This window comes from Oncorhynchus mykiss, chromosome 26, assembly GCF_013265735.2.
Source record: "Oncorhynchus mykiss isolate Arlee chromosome 26, USDA_OmykA_1.1, whole genome shotgun sequence".
Taxonomy (NCBI): Eukaryota; Metazoa; Chordata; class Actinopteri; order Salmoniformes; family Salmonidae; genus Oncorhynchus; species Oncorhynchus mykiss.
The window spans coordinates 28,079,358-28,098,216 of record NC_048590.1 but is presented as its reverse complement, the minus strand read 5'-3'; the positions used below and the strand labels follow the sequence as shown (position 1 = coordinate 28,098,216).

At 42.4% G+C, this 18,859-nt stretch overlaps 1 protein-coding gene across 1 annotated transcript; it reads left to right on the top strand.

Moving 5' to 3' along the window:
* Nucleotides 1–186: 186 nt before the first annotated feature.
* Nucleotides 187–14,472, top strand: LOC110506537 (aquaporin-9). The gene is made up of 6 exons (XM_021586222.2): nucleotides 187–408; nucleotides 1,766–1,892; nucleotides 4,591–4,728; nucleotides 4,960–5,078; nucleotides 8,615–8,832; nucleotides 13,159–14,472. Exons 1-6 carry the CDS (start codon nucleotides 292–294, stop codon nucleotides 13,319–13,321), a joined length of 882 nt encoding a protein of 293 aa, XP_021441897.2. The 5' UTR covers nucleotides 187–291; the 3' UTR covers nucleotides 13,322–14,472.
* Nucleotides 14,473–18,859: the final 4,387 nt, after the last annotated feature.

Here is an 18,859-nt window from a genome sequence, read left to right as displayed (position 1 = left end):
TCGCGCGTATAAATGCGCACTGCCCACGTTCAGTCAGTTGCTGACCATTGGAGTCATTATTGACCAATCAAACACTTATTGACCAATAAAGCACCTAGATCCAAATAGTGCATCCCTGGCGGTAGCGGTGGGGATGGGAGACAGTTTCATGGAAGAAAAAGATTAACAGGTCAACACGCGTAGTAGGATACTAAGGGAAGGAGGGGTTATATCCTGAACTACCGGAGAGACGCTCATGTTCACGCTCACACTACTCGTCAACTGTCTGTCCTGACAAGAGTGAGACATCAGATGTCCGCGGGAAATATGGACCATGAGAGGAAAAGAAAAATGAAGGAGCAATGTGCCCTGAGGAAGGACATCATCAAAGAGTTCCTGGCAGAATTTCTGGGGATATTCGTATTAATAGTAAGTACATTGACACTTTCCCTCATCACCCGACTGTCATTTAATAGCCTGCTTTAAAGCTGCAACAATATGGTAATAAGGTGTCAAATTGTTCTCAGGGGACTTGATCTGTCAACAGGGATATCATGTTTTGATATGTTTAGGTGCTGACTAATATATCCTGATAATGTGGCTTCTCTTTGATGTGCTCATCCATAATTCTGGTCTGAGAAACTCCTTGGGAGATAATTAACACATCTAGAGAATGTTGTAATGGCAAGTTTGACAGGTGGAGGATAGGAGGGGGAGAATTAATGGGATGCTTGGTATTTTCAGACATAAAGAAAAACATGATCAAACACAATAAACCTTTACTGTAATGCACCATGCACCATGCACTATGCACCATGCACCATGCACCATTCCATATGATGTATGATCATCACAGTGATTTGACATTCACGTTTCTTTAGAATGTATCTAATCTGTGAATAGACCCAATTTATGTAGCATACTGTACACCTTTATATTTCCGCAAAGCTTCATTATTTGATTAACCAGGCTACCTTATATGTTGCTTGTAGGCTGAAAATCATCATATGACAGCATCAATAGTTAATACACTTTTAAAGCATATCCCCCTATCAATTACAATCAACTTGTAAATTAATACAGTGATTTGAAATAGAATGAGAATAGATCTATATTACACTGAAGACAGAGAAGCCATTAGCATAAGATAGACCACCTGGTCCAATTCACTGTTCCTTTTCCCCCTTAACAGACATACACACTCTCTCTCTCTCTCTCTGCATTATTACTGTGGTAAAAACACACACATTTCCCCATCATCACCAAGTTTGGAGGGAAACACTGTTTACTGAGGTGAAATCTACAGGGGTCCTTAATAATCTGACCTGTCCTTTGCCTTCCACCTGTCCCCTCTAGGTTCACCTCCCCGTCCTGTCCTGTCTGTCTGAGTGGCACAGCTCAGTGGCTGGGCTTACTGAAGCTCAGTCTCAGTGGGCTCAGTGAGTCAGTGGTCATCTAGGTCAGCGGCACAGCATCAATGAACTAATCCACTCCTCACAACAGAAACAGCTATTTTTGGACGGCATCCTTCTTTCAACACTTTTGTTTTGATTTACTTGTCCTTCTAATTAATCAATGAAAGGATGAATGATAATTTCCCATGCTTCAAATGGGACATCTTCTATGGCATTCTTCTTACAGAGTTCAGGAGGAACACACTGATCTAAAAGGCCATCTAATTAGAAATGAAGGCTGTAGAACAAGAGGACTAGTCTTTTGTGCATAATTGGAAATTAAAAAACAACATGTTTTTGCTTGTGTTTTTTTGTCTCTGTCTCCGTCTCAGCTATTTGGATGTGGCTCGGTGGCCCAGACGGTGCTGAGTAAGGGAGCTCTGGGAGAACCCCTGACCATCCACATCGGCTTCACTCTGGGGGTGATGATGGCCGTCTACGTGGCTGGGGGAGTTTCAGGTGAATACCATGCCTCCTTTACATAACTTTGCATTCTCAACATTCATTTCTAAAGTCCACTCGGCACATAGCCAACATACATTGTTCTAACATCCCAAATAGTTGATTTTGCAGTATGATTGAAAATGCAACACAACATGTGTGTTTAGTGTTGAGACTTTTCAGTTGGTCAGCACCTCATTTTATAAATCACACCTTTTTATGTCATTATATCCTCTTTTGTTTGTAACATGAAACTATAAAAGGAGAGACTGAGATACTGACAGATGTAGTATAGTGTCATTACTATAAAAAACACAAGATGAACACTGAGAGAAAGAATGATACTTTGCACTCAGTCACCTCTATCCACAAACAACTTGTCCAATTACAAAAGTGGTGGCACGTATCCTAGCGGTTAGAGAGGCAAGCCAGCATCAGGAGGGTTGGTGGTATCAAATCCTAAATTCCATTGCCTACACTCATATAAAAAAAAGGTTCCAAAAGGTTTCTTCAGCTGTCCCAATAGGCAAACCCATTTTGTTTCCAGGTAGAACCCTTTTGGGTTCCATGTAGAACTTTCTGTACAAAGAAATAGTTATTTAAAGCATACTCCTATGGGGACAGCCGAAGAACCCTTTAAGGTTCTAGATAGCACCTTTTCTTCTAAGAGTGTACTGTTGCCCTTGAGCAAGGCACTTAACCCCCCACAACAACAGCTCACAGGGTGCCCAGTGTGGCAGCCCCCTGCACCTCTCCAAAAACCTGCTCATGTGTGTCTCAGAGGGGTTAAAAGCAGAAGTCAAATTTTGTGCAATTGACAAATTAAAGGATCTTAATATTAAAAAAGCCTTTTGGGTTAAAATATGTGAGCAGGACTCAAAGGTCACCAATGGTTGTTTGTCTTTGATGAAAAGGCTTTACTTTGCCATGAACTTTGACCATGGATGTCTGGCTCTCTTTGCTCTCAGGTACTAAACTCTTAAAGGACAACATGTACTTCCCACATGTCTGGGTAACTGTGTGTTATGGCTCCATGGATGTCCTCACATCCACATGTTCACGTGTTCATTGTTTGAGAAAGGGGGAGAAGATGTCCATCCCTATTGTCAGGTAGATCACAGGAGAGAAAGTAAAGTGTACAGCCATGGATCACTAACACTCTCTGACTTGTGTCCTGGGGAAAAGTCCACATACAGTAACAGAAATGGACTGTGGAGATCTAGGTCATCACTAGAGACTCAGCAACATGGCGAAATGATGCAGAGAACATCATCTTAGTATTCCATAGCAGTCTGGACTCAACGTGGGTACCATTTAGTATTACCCTAACCGGGAGAGAGGCACAGAGGAAATGGAAGAAATATGTAATAGCTCGATTACCCATTCCTAATGCCTGGCTGCTTCTTGATGTCAGAGGATGAAGTGTGCCGGCTAGATTTACAAGGCTGGAGTTGTGTGTCCTCATGTCCAGGGGAACTTTATTGGGTACATTCCATAGAGATTAAAGCAAGGATAGCCCTCTCCTTCTCGCTTCGGCAGCAATAATGGCACAGAGGGATAACATTAGGGGGAATTACTTTTTAAAAGTCACGCTGCCTTAGATGAGCTTGCTGAGCAAGGTGGAGAGCGCTTTTTAATCAGCAATCAAGGGTTTCATTATGTCTCAGCGAGGCTTTACGTAATGGGGGATGATGAGTTGTAATTTGAAATTGCCGTGGTAATTTCCATCACAATTGGGACATAAAAGAGCAACGATGTGATTAGAGCTTTTAATGCCCACCCCCGGGATAATATGAACACTGTAGCATATGAGCTAATATGAGTGTTATATGAGCCATACTCAATGTGCTTTCATCTTAGAAAATCCAGTGTTGGCAGAGTGTGAGCTTAGTCTTTGTACTGTATCTCTAAAGCTCAACTCATGACCACCCCTCATCCTCAATGCCTGGTTTACAGCTACAGCACATCAGACCAGAGTGTTGGGAAGCCAACATTTATGCCATGTTTGAATGAATGTGGATGAATCATTAATTGAGGAGCTTCCTTGAGCGAAAATGAATTCAGGAAGAATGGAGTGTGTAGTAGGCTACAGTATAGGAACCTTTACTGCATGATTGGGCCATTCAACCCTGGGGCCCATGTGTGGATGAGAAGCCTTCACGCTGTTAGGTGACATCTCTGATGATGATCACAGGTATTGGACTAATGAGCTTTACTGGGGCATGGGTCTCCAGCCTTCCCAGCCAGGCTAGCCTCTCCAAGTGGAACACAACACACTTCTGTTTCCCCCCACTCCTTTTCACTCCTATGTTGGCGATGCTAATTTACAGGCAGAGTAAACCAGAACCCTTGTTAGCGGAGGTGTGTCATGGCCGGGTCCTTCCAACGACATGCAGTTTGCGCGAGCCTTAAGCAGATTCAGGCAGATTATGTCAGACCCAATTCCGATCGGATGTTTCAGCCGGCTGTTGTGGCCACAGTAAGGGAACAGGGCTGGGGATTAGTGTTTGGGGCGCTCTGAAACCCCCAGCAGTGTTGCCCCGCTGAGGTCACCCAGAGCCTCAGTCCCCGCCTTGGGCCCCGCCTAGTGTTGTGCCGTAATTGTGTCTATGACTGAATCCACTAGATAAGGATAGTGGTTACATTCATTTGTATCTCAGACTTCCTACAAAAGCTTGAACCTTGTTTTGAATTCCAGTTTTGACCTTTGTTCCAGGGGCCCATGTGAACCCAGCAGTCTCCCTGGCCATGGTGGTCCTGGGCAAGCTGCCAATAAAGAAGTTCCCTGTCTACGTGGCAGCACAGTTCCTGGGTGCCTTTGCTGGATCTTGTGCTGTCTATGGGTTGTATTATGGTAGATGTTACTGTCATCATGTCCATCACCATGATCATAATCATCATCATTATGATCATACACATTAATGCAGAGATTCTAAATGGAACCCATATTCATAGCATTTAGCCAGTGTGATATTTGAATGGAAAGGTATTGATCATTATTGGAGTGGGAACATTATAGGTTATTACTAACACTAACATTATTGGGAAAACTCAATGGCTAATTCTACTATTCTCTTTTCCATAGATGCCTTAATGGAACACACAGGAGGAGTTATGCAAGTTACTGGCGTCAATGCCACAGCTAATATATGGGCTTCCTACCCTGCCAAGCACATCTCAGTCCTTGGAGGATTCGTAGACCAGGTGAGAGATGCACCATCAATGGTTATCTAACCATATCCTAATACTCTTTGTTACTGAATGATATGAGCCGCACAGGCACACACCCTGATTTATGTTTGACGTCCCTGAGCTAGAGCATGTCAGTACATGTGTAATAGTATGTATATAAGTGAATGTGCACGTGAGCATTAATGTATTTAACCAGGCAAATCAGTTAAGAACACATTTTTATTTACAATGACGGCCTATCACGGCCAAACTAACCCTAACATGGACGACGCTGGGCCAATTGTGCACCGCCCTATGGGACTCCTGATCATGGCCGGTTGTGATACTGCCCAAGATTGAAACCGGGTCTGTAGTTACGCCTCTAGCACTGCGATACAGTGCCTTAGAGCACTGCGCCCCTCGGTCCCCTAAATGCATTTAGATCAGTCATGTGAAGTGTAAGTAACTAAGCGGACATGATGAACAGTATGTGTCAAATCAAATCAAATGCTAGCTGTCACATGGTTCGTAACCAACAGGTGTAGACGAAGAGTGAAATGCTTACTTACGGGCCCTTCCCAACAACGCAGAGAGAGAGAAAATAGAGAAATAATAGAAAAGTAATAACACATAATAGAAGTAATAATAAATACACAATGAGTAACGATAACTTGGCTATGTACACGGGGTACCAGTACCGAGTCGATAGGTATGAGGTAATTGAGGTAGATATGTACATATAGCTAGGAATAAAGTGACTAAACAACAAGATATATAATAAACAGTAGCAGCAGCAGATGTCATGAGTAAAGAAGGTTAGTGCAAAAAAGGTCAATGCAGATCGTCCGGGTAGCTAATTAGTAAACTGTTTAACTTACTATTTAGCAGTCTAGTGGCTTGGGGGTAGAAACTGTTCAGGGTCCTGTTGGTTCCAGACTTGGTGCATCAGTACCGCTTGCCATGCAGTAGTAGAGAGAACAGTCTATGACTTGGGTGTCTGGAATCTTTGACATTTTTCAGGGCCTTCTTCTGACACCGCCTGGAGTAGAAGTCCTGGATGTCAGGAAGCTTAGCCCCAGTGATGAACTGGGCCGTACGCACTACCCTCTGTACCGCCTTGTGGTTTGATGCCAAGCAGTTGCCATACCAAGCGGTGATGCAGCCAGTCAAGATGCTCTCAGTGGTGCAACAGTATAACTTTTGGGGGATCTGAGGGCCCATGCCAAATCTTTTCAGCCTCCTGAAGGGGAAGAGGAGTTGTCGTGCCCTCTTCAAGACTGTGTTGGTGTGTGTGGACCATGATAGATCCTTAGTGATATGGACACTGATGAACTTGAAAGTCTCGACCCCCTCCACTACAGCCCCGCCAAAGTGAATGGGAGCCTGCTCGGCCCTCTGTTTCCTGTAGTCCATGATCTGCTCCTTAGTCTTGCTGACGTTGAAGGAGAGTTTGTTGTCCTGGTCCTGACAGGTCTCTGACCCCCGTGTTGAGGGTCAGCATGGCGGATGTGTTGTTGCCTACCCTCACCACCTAGGTTTGGCCGTCAGGAAGTCCAGGATCCAGTTTCAGAGGGAGGTGTTCAGTCCCAGGGTCCTTAGCTTAGTGATGAGCTAGAGGGCACTATGGTGTTGAACGCTGAGCTGAGTCATTGAACAGCATTCTCACATAGATGTTCCTCTTGTCCAGGTAGGAGAGGGCAGTGTGGATGCAATAGAGATTGCATCATCTGTGGATCTGTTGGGGCGGGATGCGAATTGGAGTGAGTCCAGGGTGTCTGGGATGATGTTGATTTGAACCATGACCAGCATTTCAAAGCATTTCATGGCTACAGATGTGATACGGGGTATGGGGTGATAGTCATTTACAGGTTACCTTGGCGTTCTTGGACACAGGGACTATGGTGGGCTGCTTGAAACATGTAGGTATTACAGACTGTGTCAGGGAGAGGTTGAATATGTCAGTGAAGACACTTGCCAGCTGGTCAGCTCATGCTCTGAGTAGGCATCCTGGTAATCCTTGTGAATGTTAACCTGTTTTAAAGTTCTTACTCAAATCGGGCAACGGAGAGCATGATCACATAGTCGTCCGGAACAGCTGTTGCTCTCATACATATTGTGAGCAATACTGGCTGAGCAAAAACAACCATCTGTGTTGAATACCCAAGAGCTGAGTGTGCACATACAGGTTTGGTTTCGAATTGAAGGCAGTGAAATTTACAGTAAATTAAGGATTTTTAAAAACTTTTGATTTAAGTAGCTTTACTTTTCAGTTTATTGAGAAGTCTTTGAAAATACATGCAATTTTTTTCAATGATCTAATTGTAGTTTACTTCCTAAATTGACTGCCTTCAATTCGAATTCAGCCCAACACTGGTGTGTGTGTGTGTGTGTGTGTGTGTGTGTGTGTGTGTGTGTGTGTGTGTGTGTGTGTGTGTGTGTATATGTGTGTGTGTGTGTGGTTATGTGGTTTGGTTTGTGTCTGTGTGTGTGTGCGTGTGTGTGTGTGTGTGTGTGTGTGTGTGGTGTGTGTGTGTGTGTGTGTGTGTGTGTGCGCGTGTGTGTGCGCGTGTGTGTGTGTGTGTGTGTGTGTGTGTGTGTGTGTGTGTGTGTGTGTGTGTGTGGTTATGTGGTTATGTGGTTAGGTGTGTGTGTGGGTAGGGGGTCAAAATATAATCAGAAAACAATCATTAACTGGCTAATAGAAGCAAACATTCAAGCAGTCGTTTTCCCCTCTAGGAACAGTAATTAATGCAATTGTTGAGTTGTTGACTATTTTTATCCCTAGATAACATTTGCTCCTAATATCTAACCATATGGATACTGTTCAAAAGACTTTAAAGCTGCCTCATCTATCCTTCATCCAGGGGAAAGGGGAAGCCCCATTATAGGCTTAGGCAAAAGAATAGACGGCCACAGGTCATCACAGCAAATTAGTCCTGCTGGCCACAGACAGTCATTATAAAACCCAGACCATAACAACAAGCCATTCTCCCTCTGTCACTGTCTGGTATCCAACTCCTATTATCATCTACCATTACATAAAAATCTACACAGAATACCACTGTTATGCTATTATGAGAGGCTGTCTTTTCTATATTGGTGGAGGCATCACAGTGACAGCATGAGCAGTAGCTACAGATGGTTAATTTTGTAGCGGTGATGAATATACTGAATACAGATGTAGGATCTTAATTTGATCACTCTTTTGCGGCTGCAAATTTTTCTGCACAGCAGGAAAGTGTATTGCAGTGTATTCAATTTTTAATTAGGCTGTTAGCACTTGTAAACAATGACAGACACTGCCAGGGAATCTAAACCAAAGCATGGACTGCTGTCATACCTTGTCCATAGACTACTTACAGGTTGAGTAAACCAATATGTAATTTTGTAATTTGAGCAAACTATCCCTTTAATTGTAATCTACACAATAATTCATATTTCCTGATGCTGCAGGATTATTTTCCTGCTGTAGCAAATTGGTTCAAATTAAGATCCTACATCTGTATGTCTGTCAATTTTCTGTTTTGATCATTGCTATCGCAAACTCATGGCTGATGCCTTGTCTCCAGGTAATAGGAACAGCTGCCTTGATCCTGTGCATTCTGGCCATTATTGATGGGAAGAACATTGGAGCTCCTAAAGGGATGGAGCCACTGTGCATTGGCCTGATCATCATGGCCATCGGAGTGTCCATGGGACTCAACTGTGGCTATCCCATCAACCCTGCTAGAGACCTGGGCCCAAGGCTCTTCACTGCTGTGGCCGGTTGGGGCATGGAGGTGTTCCGGTAATTTCCAACAATGCTTATACTAGAGAGAAGACAAGTCCCACAAATGAGAGCTGGATGGCCTCCATAAGTACAGTAGCATTTCACAAACATTGTTAGATGCCTTTTGCCCTGAAACCCTTTGAAATTGAAAATGAGCTTTCGTCTCCTAAAAAAATCACTTTACAGTAGAACATTGAAAGATTCACGAAGACACAAAAACAGAGTATGTGTGTGTGTGTGACAGGGAAGCCCCTCTCTGATCTGAGCGTGCCAAGCGGAGCTGCAGGCACATTATGCTGCTTTTCAGTCATCCTCCCCGGCAGTGGCTGGGATTTAGGCACACAGTGTGAGAAACATGGGAGTGAATGCCAGTGGCCTGGCCTCCTTCTCTCCTTCAGGAAGAGCAGGAGTATGCGGCTCTATCGCTATATCTGCTCTTCTGACAATCTCTATCAATATTTCCAGCAACCTCTTGTATCTCCTGCATTTTCAAAAAGGCTTGGAGACGTGAGCGGGCAGAGTAAGATTATTTCTCCGCACATAAATATTCCATGCTTCATATAACAGAAAAATGGCACCATTGTGTGTCCTACTGTCAGAGGCAGACTCCCTCTCTCTGCCATCACTCCTCAAAGCTGTCCCTGGTCTTTGGGTGTTTATTTACACTAGATAAGCGAAGCGGTCATCGGCTGCAATGTCTGTACTTTGCCATGCAAACTTCCATAGTCCCTAGAGAAAGCTGGGTGAAGCAATTCACAAGCAGTTATTCAACAATGAGAGCTGGGCTAAAGAAGAGTTACATAAGATAAATGTGAAGGATATGAGGAACCTCTCTGCCAGTGCACTATAGACTTCTCTTCAGAAGAGGGCGCTGTCTGTTCTAATGGCCAAAGTCAACAGTTTCCCAACCTGCACTTTGGGGAGCCCCGCCATTGCACATATTTGTTCTATTCCAGCACTAGCACAGTACACCTGATTCATCGGGAATGGGCTGGTCGGTTAAATCTCAAGCTGAATCAGAAGTGCTGGAGCTGGAATAGAACAATTGTGTGCAATGGCTGGGGGTCCCCTACTGGGGTGGGAAACGTTAACGTACAGTATTTGACCCTCTACTTTATACCGTGTTCACACTACATCTTACCAGATGTTCTGCATACAGATGTAGGATCTTAATTTGATCACCCTGTTATAGGAGAACTCTCCTGCAATGCAGGACATTAAAAACTTGTAGTGTATTTGAAGTTTTAAAAGGTTTCTAAAGTTTGTAATTTCCACTTTGAGATTAAAGACTTGATTTTCCCTTACGAAAAATGTATGAACCCCTACAAAAATGTCCATGAATTATAATTTCCTGTTGCTGCAGGATTCCTTTCCTGCTGTAGCAAGCTGACTCAAATTAAGATCCTATGTCTATATGAAATTATCCATACACGTATACATTTAAGATTAGTTCTCGCTAATGCGCACATAAACCTGCGGCCCTGAGATTTACATCACACTGTCAAATTTGACGTAATCTGCCCATTTGAAATATAGGTGTAAGTACATCCCTTAAATCTCAGCTGTTTTAGCAGCACACACAGCTGTAATCACGATGTTAAGATAGAGATGTATAAGGGTGATAGTAGGATATATAGCATACATTCCATCCACCATACATTACATCCACTGAATCTCTGTAAGGAAACTGAATGCAATAGGACCAGGTACAGTGGCACTTTCCTTTGACATCAGTAGGAAGAGCTGAGAGGGTGCCATGTCTACGAGACGTCATCGTGTGACCCCGTGTGTCTGTCCGTCATCAGGCCTGATCATGGGATATGGTTAGTCACCCTGGCTCTGCCCATGGATTACACACCCTAATCCACCAGCCATGTAGTCTGCATCCACCCCCTGGTAGTTTAGCAGCTAAACACAGCCTGTTCAGACACTGTCAGTTTTCCTACCTGGGCCTTGTCACGTCAGTGCTGGTCATTCAGTCCCTTTCACCCACAGGATCCAAATAGTCAGTACTAGCAGAGGGAGGCTAATCTCTATCAAGGAGTTGCCCTGAGGTGATCAAGCGCTCAGTTCAGGACAGAATCAGGACATGTACTACGTAGGCTACAGTAGCAAAGAGCTGTTTAAGTGAGAATTTGAGGGGTGATCTGGGGGTCATTGGAAATTGTTAGGCTTTTACTATTACCTGCTATTAAGATAACTGGCAAATCTGTAAAGCACAATTAGAATTAGGCATTAATAGAAACAGATTGGTGGGGAGTGGGAACAGATCAACTTTATGTATAGTTGGATCAATAGCTTAGCAGGCAGATCGAAACCTCTTAAGGATCCGCCCCTTTTTTTACATTTTCACCTAAAATGACATACCCAAATCTACCTGTAGCTCAGGCCCTGATGCAAGGATATAGTTTGTGGAAAAGTGAAAGGAATATAGGATATTATAACACAATAGATCTTGTAAAAGATAATACAAAGAAAAGCCAACCGTTCTTTTGTATTTTTTTTTTGTATCATCATCTTTGAAATGCAAGAGAAAGGCCATAATGTGTTATTCCGGCCCAGGTGCAATTTAGATTTTGGCCATTAGATGGCAGCAGTTTATGTGCACCGTTTAGACTGATCTGATGAACCATTGTATTTCTGTTAAAAATGTTGAATCAAGACTGCCCAAATGTGCCTAATTTGTTTATCAATAACGTTTCATGTTCAAAATTGTACACACTCCTCAAACAATAGCATGGTATTATTTCACTGTAATAGCTACTGTAAATTTGACTAACAAAGATTAACAAGAATTTAAGCTTTCTGCCAATATCAGATATGTCTATGTCCTGGGAAATTTTCCTGTTACTTACAACCTCATGCTAATCGCATTAGCCTACATTAGCTCAAGCGTCCCGTGGAAGGAACAATGATCCCGAAGATGTGAGAGAGTGTAGAGGAGTAGTGAGAGGTGGAGATTAGAGAGAGCCTATCCAGGGAGTCTTACTGTGTAAATTAACAAAAGGTAGTAGTGGAATCTGCTCCCAATGTACCAGTGGAGGCTGCTGAGGGGAGGACGGCTCATAATAATGGCTGGAACGGAGCAAATGGAATGGTTCGTGTGTTTGATGTATTTGATACCATTCCACTGATTCCGCTCCAGCCATTACCACAAGCCCATCCTCCCCAATTAAGGTGCCACCAACCTCCTGTGTAATGTACAGTAGCGTACCCCAGACCATGGCATGTTCCTGGGCCGCTTTAAAGCCCCATGCAGTGTCTTTTTCAATGTATTTTTAAATCATCACTGTATCACATGAAAATAACGACAAATATATTTTTATCATTTATTACCCTGAGCCTCCTTTTGCTATCGATTAGGATGTCTCATTGTGTGGGCGTGTTGATACAAATTTAAATATATTTTCATACACATCCCTGATTGGTGGATAGGATCATCCCTGCTTACTCCTTCAAATTAGGAACAAGACAACTGGTCATTGGTCTGAATAGTTAGATCAGATTATGATTTAATGCTGTTGGCCAAAAACTGCATCCCACCTGAACAGGCTGAAACTCCAAGCATTTTTTCAATAATCTCTTACTCTTAAAGGGCATTATAATATTTTTCACAATTTCAGAGTGTTTTTTACACCTCATAGTGTGGAGATATCATAAAATAAACAGGTAAATCATGTTTTTGACTGCACTGTCCCTTTAACACGGGTGACCACTATTTACCCTGTAGATAGTGTGCAAAACGTTACTGAGTTGCACCCCCTTTGGCTCTCAGAACAGCCTCAATTCATTGGGGCATGGACTCTACAAGGTGTCGAAAGCGTTCCACAGGGATGCTTGCCCATGTTGACGACAATGCTTCCCACAGTTGTGTCAACTTGGTTGGATGTCCTTTAAGTGGTGGACCATTCTTGATTCACACAGGAAACTTTTGAGCATGAAAAACCCAGCAGCGTTGCAGTTCTTGACACACTCAAACTGGTGCGCCTGGCACCTACTACCATACCCCGTTCAAAGACACTTAAATCTTTTGTCTTGCCCATTCACCCTCTGAATGGCACACATACACAAACCATGTTCTCTCAAGGCTTAAAAATCCTTCTTTAACCGATCTCTTCCCCTTCATCTATACTGATTGAAGTGGATTTAACAAGTGACATTATAAGGGATCATAGCTTTCACTTGGATTCACTTGGTCAATCTATGTCATGGATAAAGCAGGTGTTCCTAATGTTTTGTACACTCAGTGTATTTGGTATTAAATGTTTTATTTTAACTTACTCACTACAAAGTCAAATGTAAACTCCTAAACCCCTGCATGTATATCTCATCTGGTCTGTGCAGTGCTGGAGGCTGCTGGTGGTGGATCCCAGTAGTGGGGCCCATGGTGGGAGGAGTGGTGGGAGCCGCCGTTTACTTCCTGTTCATCGAGCTGCACCATGCCGAGCCTGAGAAACAGAGGGAGAACAACATCAAGGACAAATACGAGATGGTCACCCTGAGTTAGACAAAGAGGCCATGAGCACCAATGGTACTGAGGCTTGGCAGCTTCCTACCCCTTTAACCCTCAACAGGCTAAACATTCACCTCAATGAGGCCACACTTGACACAACCTTCTCCGCTTGCACTAGAGTAATTTCCTCTGTCTAAGGGACCTGAGGTCAGGTCTCAGTCTCTGCACTCTCATGGACAGGTCCGCTGAAAGAATGCCAGTTGAGCCAACACATAAAAAACACAAACAGTATGTAATGTTAAATTCACAATCACAAGCTGAGATCTCAGGCATGTTTACTAGCCCATGACATCATCATCAGGTGTTCAGACTATCCATTCTACTCTGAGGATAGTTCCTGAGTACAGTGATTTTTAAGAATTTACATTGCATTTCTTGTTTGTACTCTCTCTCTCGTGGAGCACAGAACTGTGTATCGTGACACGGCATCACTTCTAAATTATTTTTATCTGACTTTTATTTCCTCGTATATAACGTTCCTGCTGTCGTGTGCACACATTTTCATAGAAGCATGAGTAGGGAAGCCTAGTATCTACAGTACCATTGGACATGTTTTAATAAACAAAATACTGTATGAAGAGTCCAATGAGAGATAGTTTACCCCACTGGCCAATAGCCATATGGGAATGTATAAAAATTGTTTGTTTATCGTAATCAATACGTTATTCCTCCAATGATGTGACTAGGATTTAACCACTGAGGAACTCCTACACTATGACCTATAGTGAACTGGACAATAACAGATAACATCAGTGCAACTTCCAAGAATAGAGCCCTTCAACTCAGACAAAAACACTCAAATGAACCAAATGATGTTATTTAGCCATGGGTGGGCAGAGCAACATGGATGGGCAGAGGAACATGGGTGGACAGAGGAACATGGGTGGACAGAGGAACATGGGTGGACAGAGGAGCATGGGTGTGCAGAGGAACATGGGTGGGCAGAGGAACATGGGTGTGCAGAGGAACATGGGTGTGCAGAGGAACATGGGTGGGCAGAGGAACATGGGTGGGCAGAGGAACACTAGTTCCCTATTCCCAAAAGAGCCCTCACCAATGGAACACATAGCATTTTATAACCTGTATGTGGCTTACTACTGAACCAGATATAATTCGTAAGGAATAATAAAGCTCTTTAGAAATTATTTTCTATATTACTTAGTGGTTTAGTTGCTGTAGTTTCTTATTGTAGTTCATTTTTTGTTTAAAACAATTGCTACATGTACTTTGGATGACTACATGATGCTAGCTTGATTCTCCTGAGATTCAACCTTTGGATGACTACATGATGCTAGCTTGATTCTCCTGAGATTCAACCTTTGGATGACTACATGATGCTAGCTTGATTCTCCTGAGATTCAACCTTTGGATGACTACATGATGCTAGCTTGATTCTCCTGAGATTCAACCTTTGGATAACTACATGATGCTAGCATGATTCTCCTGAGATTCAACCTTTGGATGACTACATGATTCTAGCTTCATTCTCCTGAGATTCAACCTTTGGATGACTACATGATGCTAGCTTGATTCTCCCGAGATTCAACCATTGGAGGAGTACAATGTTTTATGGCTGTTGTTTTTTTGTTGCTTCACTTGGCTTAAGAAAAGATAAAAGGCACTTTTCCTCACACAATTTTTCTCAGATGCTATTTGATAAAAGTGACTTGTTTGTGAAGGTCATTTTGTAATTTATACAACTGTAATGTAGATTTGACAAAAATACATATTTCATGTGTATTTCTTTCTTACTTACTGTCTTGATCAATCAATCCACATGATTAATGGTCTACTGATTAAGGGAAGTAACAGACATTCAATGAGAAACTGTCACCAACCACTGTGGTCCACTAGCACTGGAATAAGTGCATTGGTAGTAACTGGAAGGTATTCAATATTACCCGTGTATGCAATCCTAAAAATAACAGGCCAGAAAACCGGTCACGATCACTAACTACAACCACTTAGTCACCCAGCGCAGTTTGGAGTGAATAAAACATTTTAAAAAGGCAGCAATCGGAAATGCTTATGTAATGTCATGAAGAATAGATAAGGCATGATTTCTCTCTCTCTCTCTATCTATCTCTTTAGGCCTGGTTTGTTGCCTCCCCTCTGCAGAGTTAATCTCACTGTATGTGTGAATAACAGACAAAGCACTAGGACACTCACAGTGGATCATGCCAGCTCACATACTGTACTCACAGAGAAAATAACTCTTTAAATTCAGTTTCAACTGGCAGCATCAGTCCCTACCTATACATCTCCCTTTAAATCACAAATACAGGTTTGAGTTTAGTTTGAGTTTATTTTATTTTTACAGGGACAGTGCACATTAATCAACTTTTCAATAAAAATGCTGGTTTTAGCCAGCCGGCTAATTTTCAACCGCAGTCCCTGGGCAGGTTATTAAAAACAATTACAATATAGACAATAGCAACATAGGACAAACAAGACATAGCAGACAGACAGAGCAACATAGGACAAGCAAGACGTAGCATACAGACATAGCAACATAGAACAAAAAGCAGCAAGACAAAGGGTTTTCCACACCTCACAAGCTACAGACAACAGACAACATGGAAAGTCGGCAACACACAGCTAGGGACCATGTTCACAAATCTGATTGACCTTTAGCCATGTCTTCAAGCATTTTGTGAAAGTGTTATATGTGGTGCAGTTAGGTGTGTCTGATGGCAGTGTATTTCAGACATGGGAAGCTCTCACAGAGAAAACGGATTAACTAAAGGTGCTTTTGCTTAAGGGAACTATACAGTCACCTCTCATGGCAGACCTTGTGGATCTGCTGCCATATGTTTGGGTTTTCTGTTTAACAAAAATACTGAGTGGAGGGGGAGCCAGGCCATTTAGGATCTTGAATACAAGACATGTATTGCACATTGGTGTATTGCACAAGATTTTCTGAGGATGTAACAGTGATGATGGCTATTGGGCTTCCTATAAAGCACTTTGAGAGCCTGTTTGTAGACAGACTGAAAAGGTCTTAATGTTGTACAGCAAGCTTGGGCCCAACTAGTCAAGCAGTATGTTAAGTGGGGGAGTATCATAGATTTGAAGTACAGTTTTGCTACCTCTGTCGTCAAACAATTTCGTATAAATCGGAAATTAGCTAGGTTGAATTTGGTTATTTGAATTACATTTTTCACGTGCTTTTTAAAAGAGAGGTTGGAATCAAGTATGATGCCAAGGTACTTAAAAACAGATACCACCTGGAGCTTCTCCCCTGACGCATAGACATCTGGCTCAGTAGCATCTGTTGCCCTCTTTGTGAAGAACATGCAAACAGTTTTTTTCACATTGAGATGCAAACACGAGTCACTGAGCCACTTTGTAACCTGGACCATTACAGTAGTGAGTTCTTGTGCAGCTTGTTGTTTGCTCTTTGCATGCACATACAGTGGGGCAAAAAAGTATTTAGTCAGCCACCAATTGTGCAAGTTCTTCCGCCTAAAAAGATGAGAGAGGCCTGTAATTTTCATAATTTTCGGTACCATCGATGTGTCAACTTCTGTTTGTAGTGTCCAAACCGTTTTGGCTACAAACTAATGTGACCCCACTGTGGAAAGGGGAGATTGTCACAAACACAAAGTTGGCACATCCACTGTAAGACGAATGCCAGTTGTGCTCTATGACCCCCACCAGTGCCACAGGACTGGTCTGAAGGTAACTGGTTTAAACAAATTAAGGGAAGTATGAAGGTAGTTTTGTGACTATCCACAAAAAGGGGTTAAATATGTGTTTATGAATATGCTATTGAATGTGTTTCTCTGGGCTATAGTAGTAAAAGCCAAATATAATATTTTATGAAATACTTGTAAAAAAATATATATATACAGTATATACCTAAAGGGTTCCTAAAATTCAAAATCAAATAGCTAAATGATTCATAGTATGACCATCTTAGAACAATTCCATATGTCAGCTCAGCAATATACTTTGTATCCCTCATTAACTCAGGTGTTTCCTTTATTTTGGCAGTTACCGGTACAATATACAGTGGGGCAAAAAAGTATTTAGTCAGCCACCAATTGTGCATGTTCTCCCACTTAAAAAGATGAGAGAGGCCTGTAATTTTCATCATAGGTACACTTCAACTATAACAGACAAAATTAGAAGAAAAAAAATCCAGATAATCACATTGTAGGATTTTTTATGAATTTATTTGCAGCCTGAGAGTTGTAGACTCCGTTTCATGCTACCACTAGAGTGAAAGCACCGCCAGCATTCAAAAGTGACCAAAACATCAGCCAGGAAGCATAGGAACTGAGAAGTGGTCTGTGGTCCCCACCTGCAGAACCACTCCTTTATTGGGGGTGTCTTGCTAATTGCCTATAATATCCACCTGTTGTCTATTCCATTTGCACAACAGCATGTGAAATTAATTGTCCATCAGTGTTGCTTCCTAAGTGGACAGTTTGATTTCACATAAGTGTGATTGACTTGGAGTTACATTGTGTTGTTTAAGTGTTCCCTTTATTTTTTGAGCAGTGTATAAACACCATGGGACCACGCAACCGTCATACCACTCAGGAAGGAGACGCGTTCTGTCTCCTAGAGATGAATGTACTTTGGTGCAAAAATTGCAAATCAATCCCAGAACAACAGCAAAGGACCTTGTGAAGATGCTGGAGGAAACAGGTACAAAAGTATCTATATCCACAGGAAAACGAGTCGTATGTCAACATAACCTGAAAGGCCGCTCAGCAAGGAAGAAGCCACTGCTCCAAAACCGCCATAAAAAAAGCCAGACTACGGTTTGCAACTGCACATGGGGACAAAGATCATACTTTTTGGAGAAATGTCCTCTGGTCTGATGAAACAAAAATAGAACTGTTTGGCCATAATGACCATCGTTATGTTTGGAGGAAAAATGGGGAGGCTTGCAAGCCGAAGAACACCATCCCAAACGTGAATCACGTGGGTGGCAGCATCATGTTGTGGGGGTGCTTTGCTGCAGGAGGGACTGGTGCACTTCACAAAATAGATGGCCTCATGAGGATAGGAAAATGATGTGGATATATTGAAGCAACATCAGTCAGGAAGTTAAAGCTTGGTCGCAAATGGGTCTTCCAAATGAACAATGACCCCAAGCAAACTCCCAAAGTTGTGGCAAAATGGCTTAAGGACAGCAAAGTCAAGGTATTGGAGTGGCCATCACAAAGCCCTGACCTCAATCCTATAGAAACAGAACAGAACTGAAAAGGCGCGTGCGAGCAAGAAGGCCTACAATCCTGACTCAGTTACACCAGCTCTGTCAGGAGCAATGGGTCAAAATTCACCCAATTTATTGTGAGAAGTTGTGGAAAGCTACCTGAAATGTTTGACCCAAGTTAAACAATTTCAAGGCAATGCTACCAAATATTAATTGAGTGTATGTAAACTTCTAACCACTGGGAATGTGATGAAAGAAATAAAAGCTGAAATAAATCATTCTCTCTACTATTATTCTGACATTTCACATTCGTTAAATAAAGTGGTGATCCTAACTGACCTATGACAGGGAATTTTTACTCT

Bases quoted from the DNA above. Each gene is read 5' to 3' on its own strand.
- LOC110506537 (XM_021586222.2), top strand. From the start codon at position 292: ATGTCCGCGGGAAATATGGACCATGAGAGGAAAAGAAAAATGAAGGAG. The intron at 5,079-8,614 runs GTGAGAGATGCA...CCTTGTCTCCAG, and splicing joins TTGGAGGATTCGTAGACCAG to GTAATAGGAACAGCTGCCTT. The intron at 8,833-13,158 runs GTAATTTCCAAC...TGGTCTGTGCAG, and splicing joins TGGGGCATGGAGGTGTTCCG to TGCTGGAGGCTGCTGGTGGT.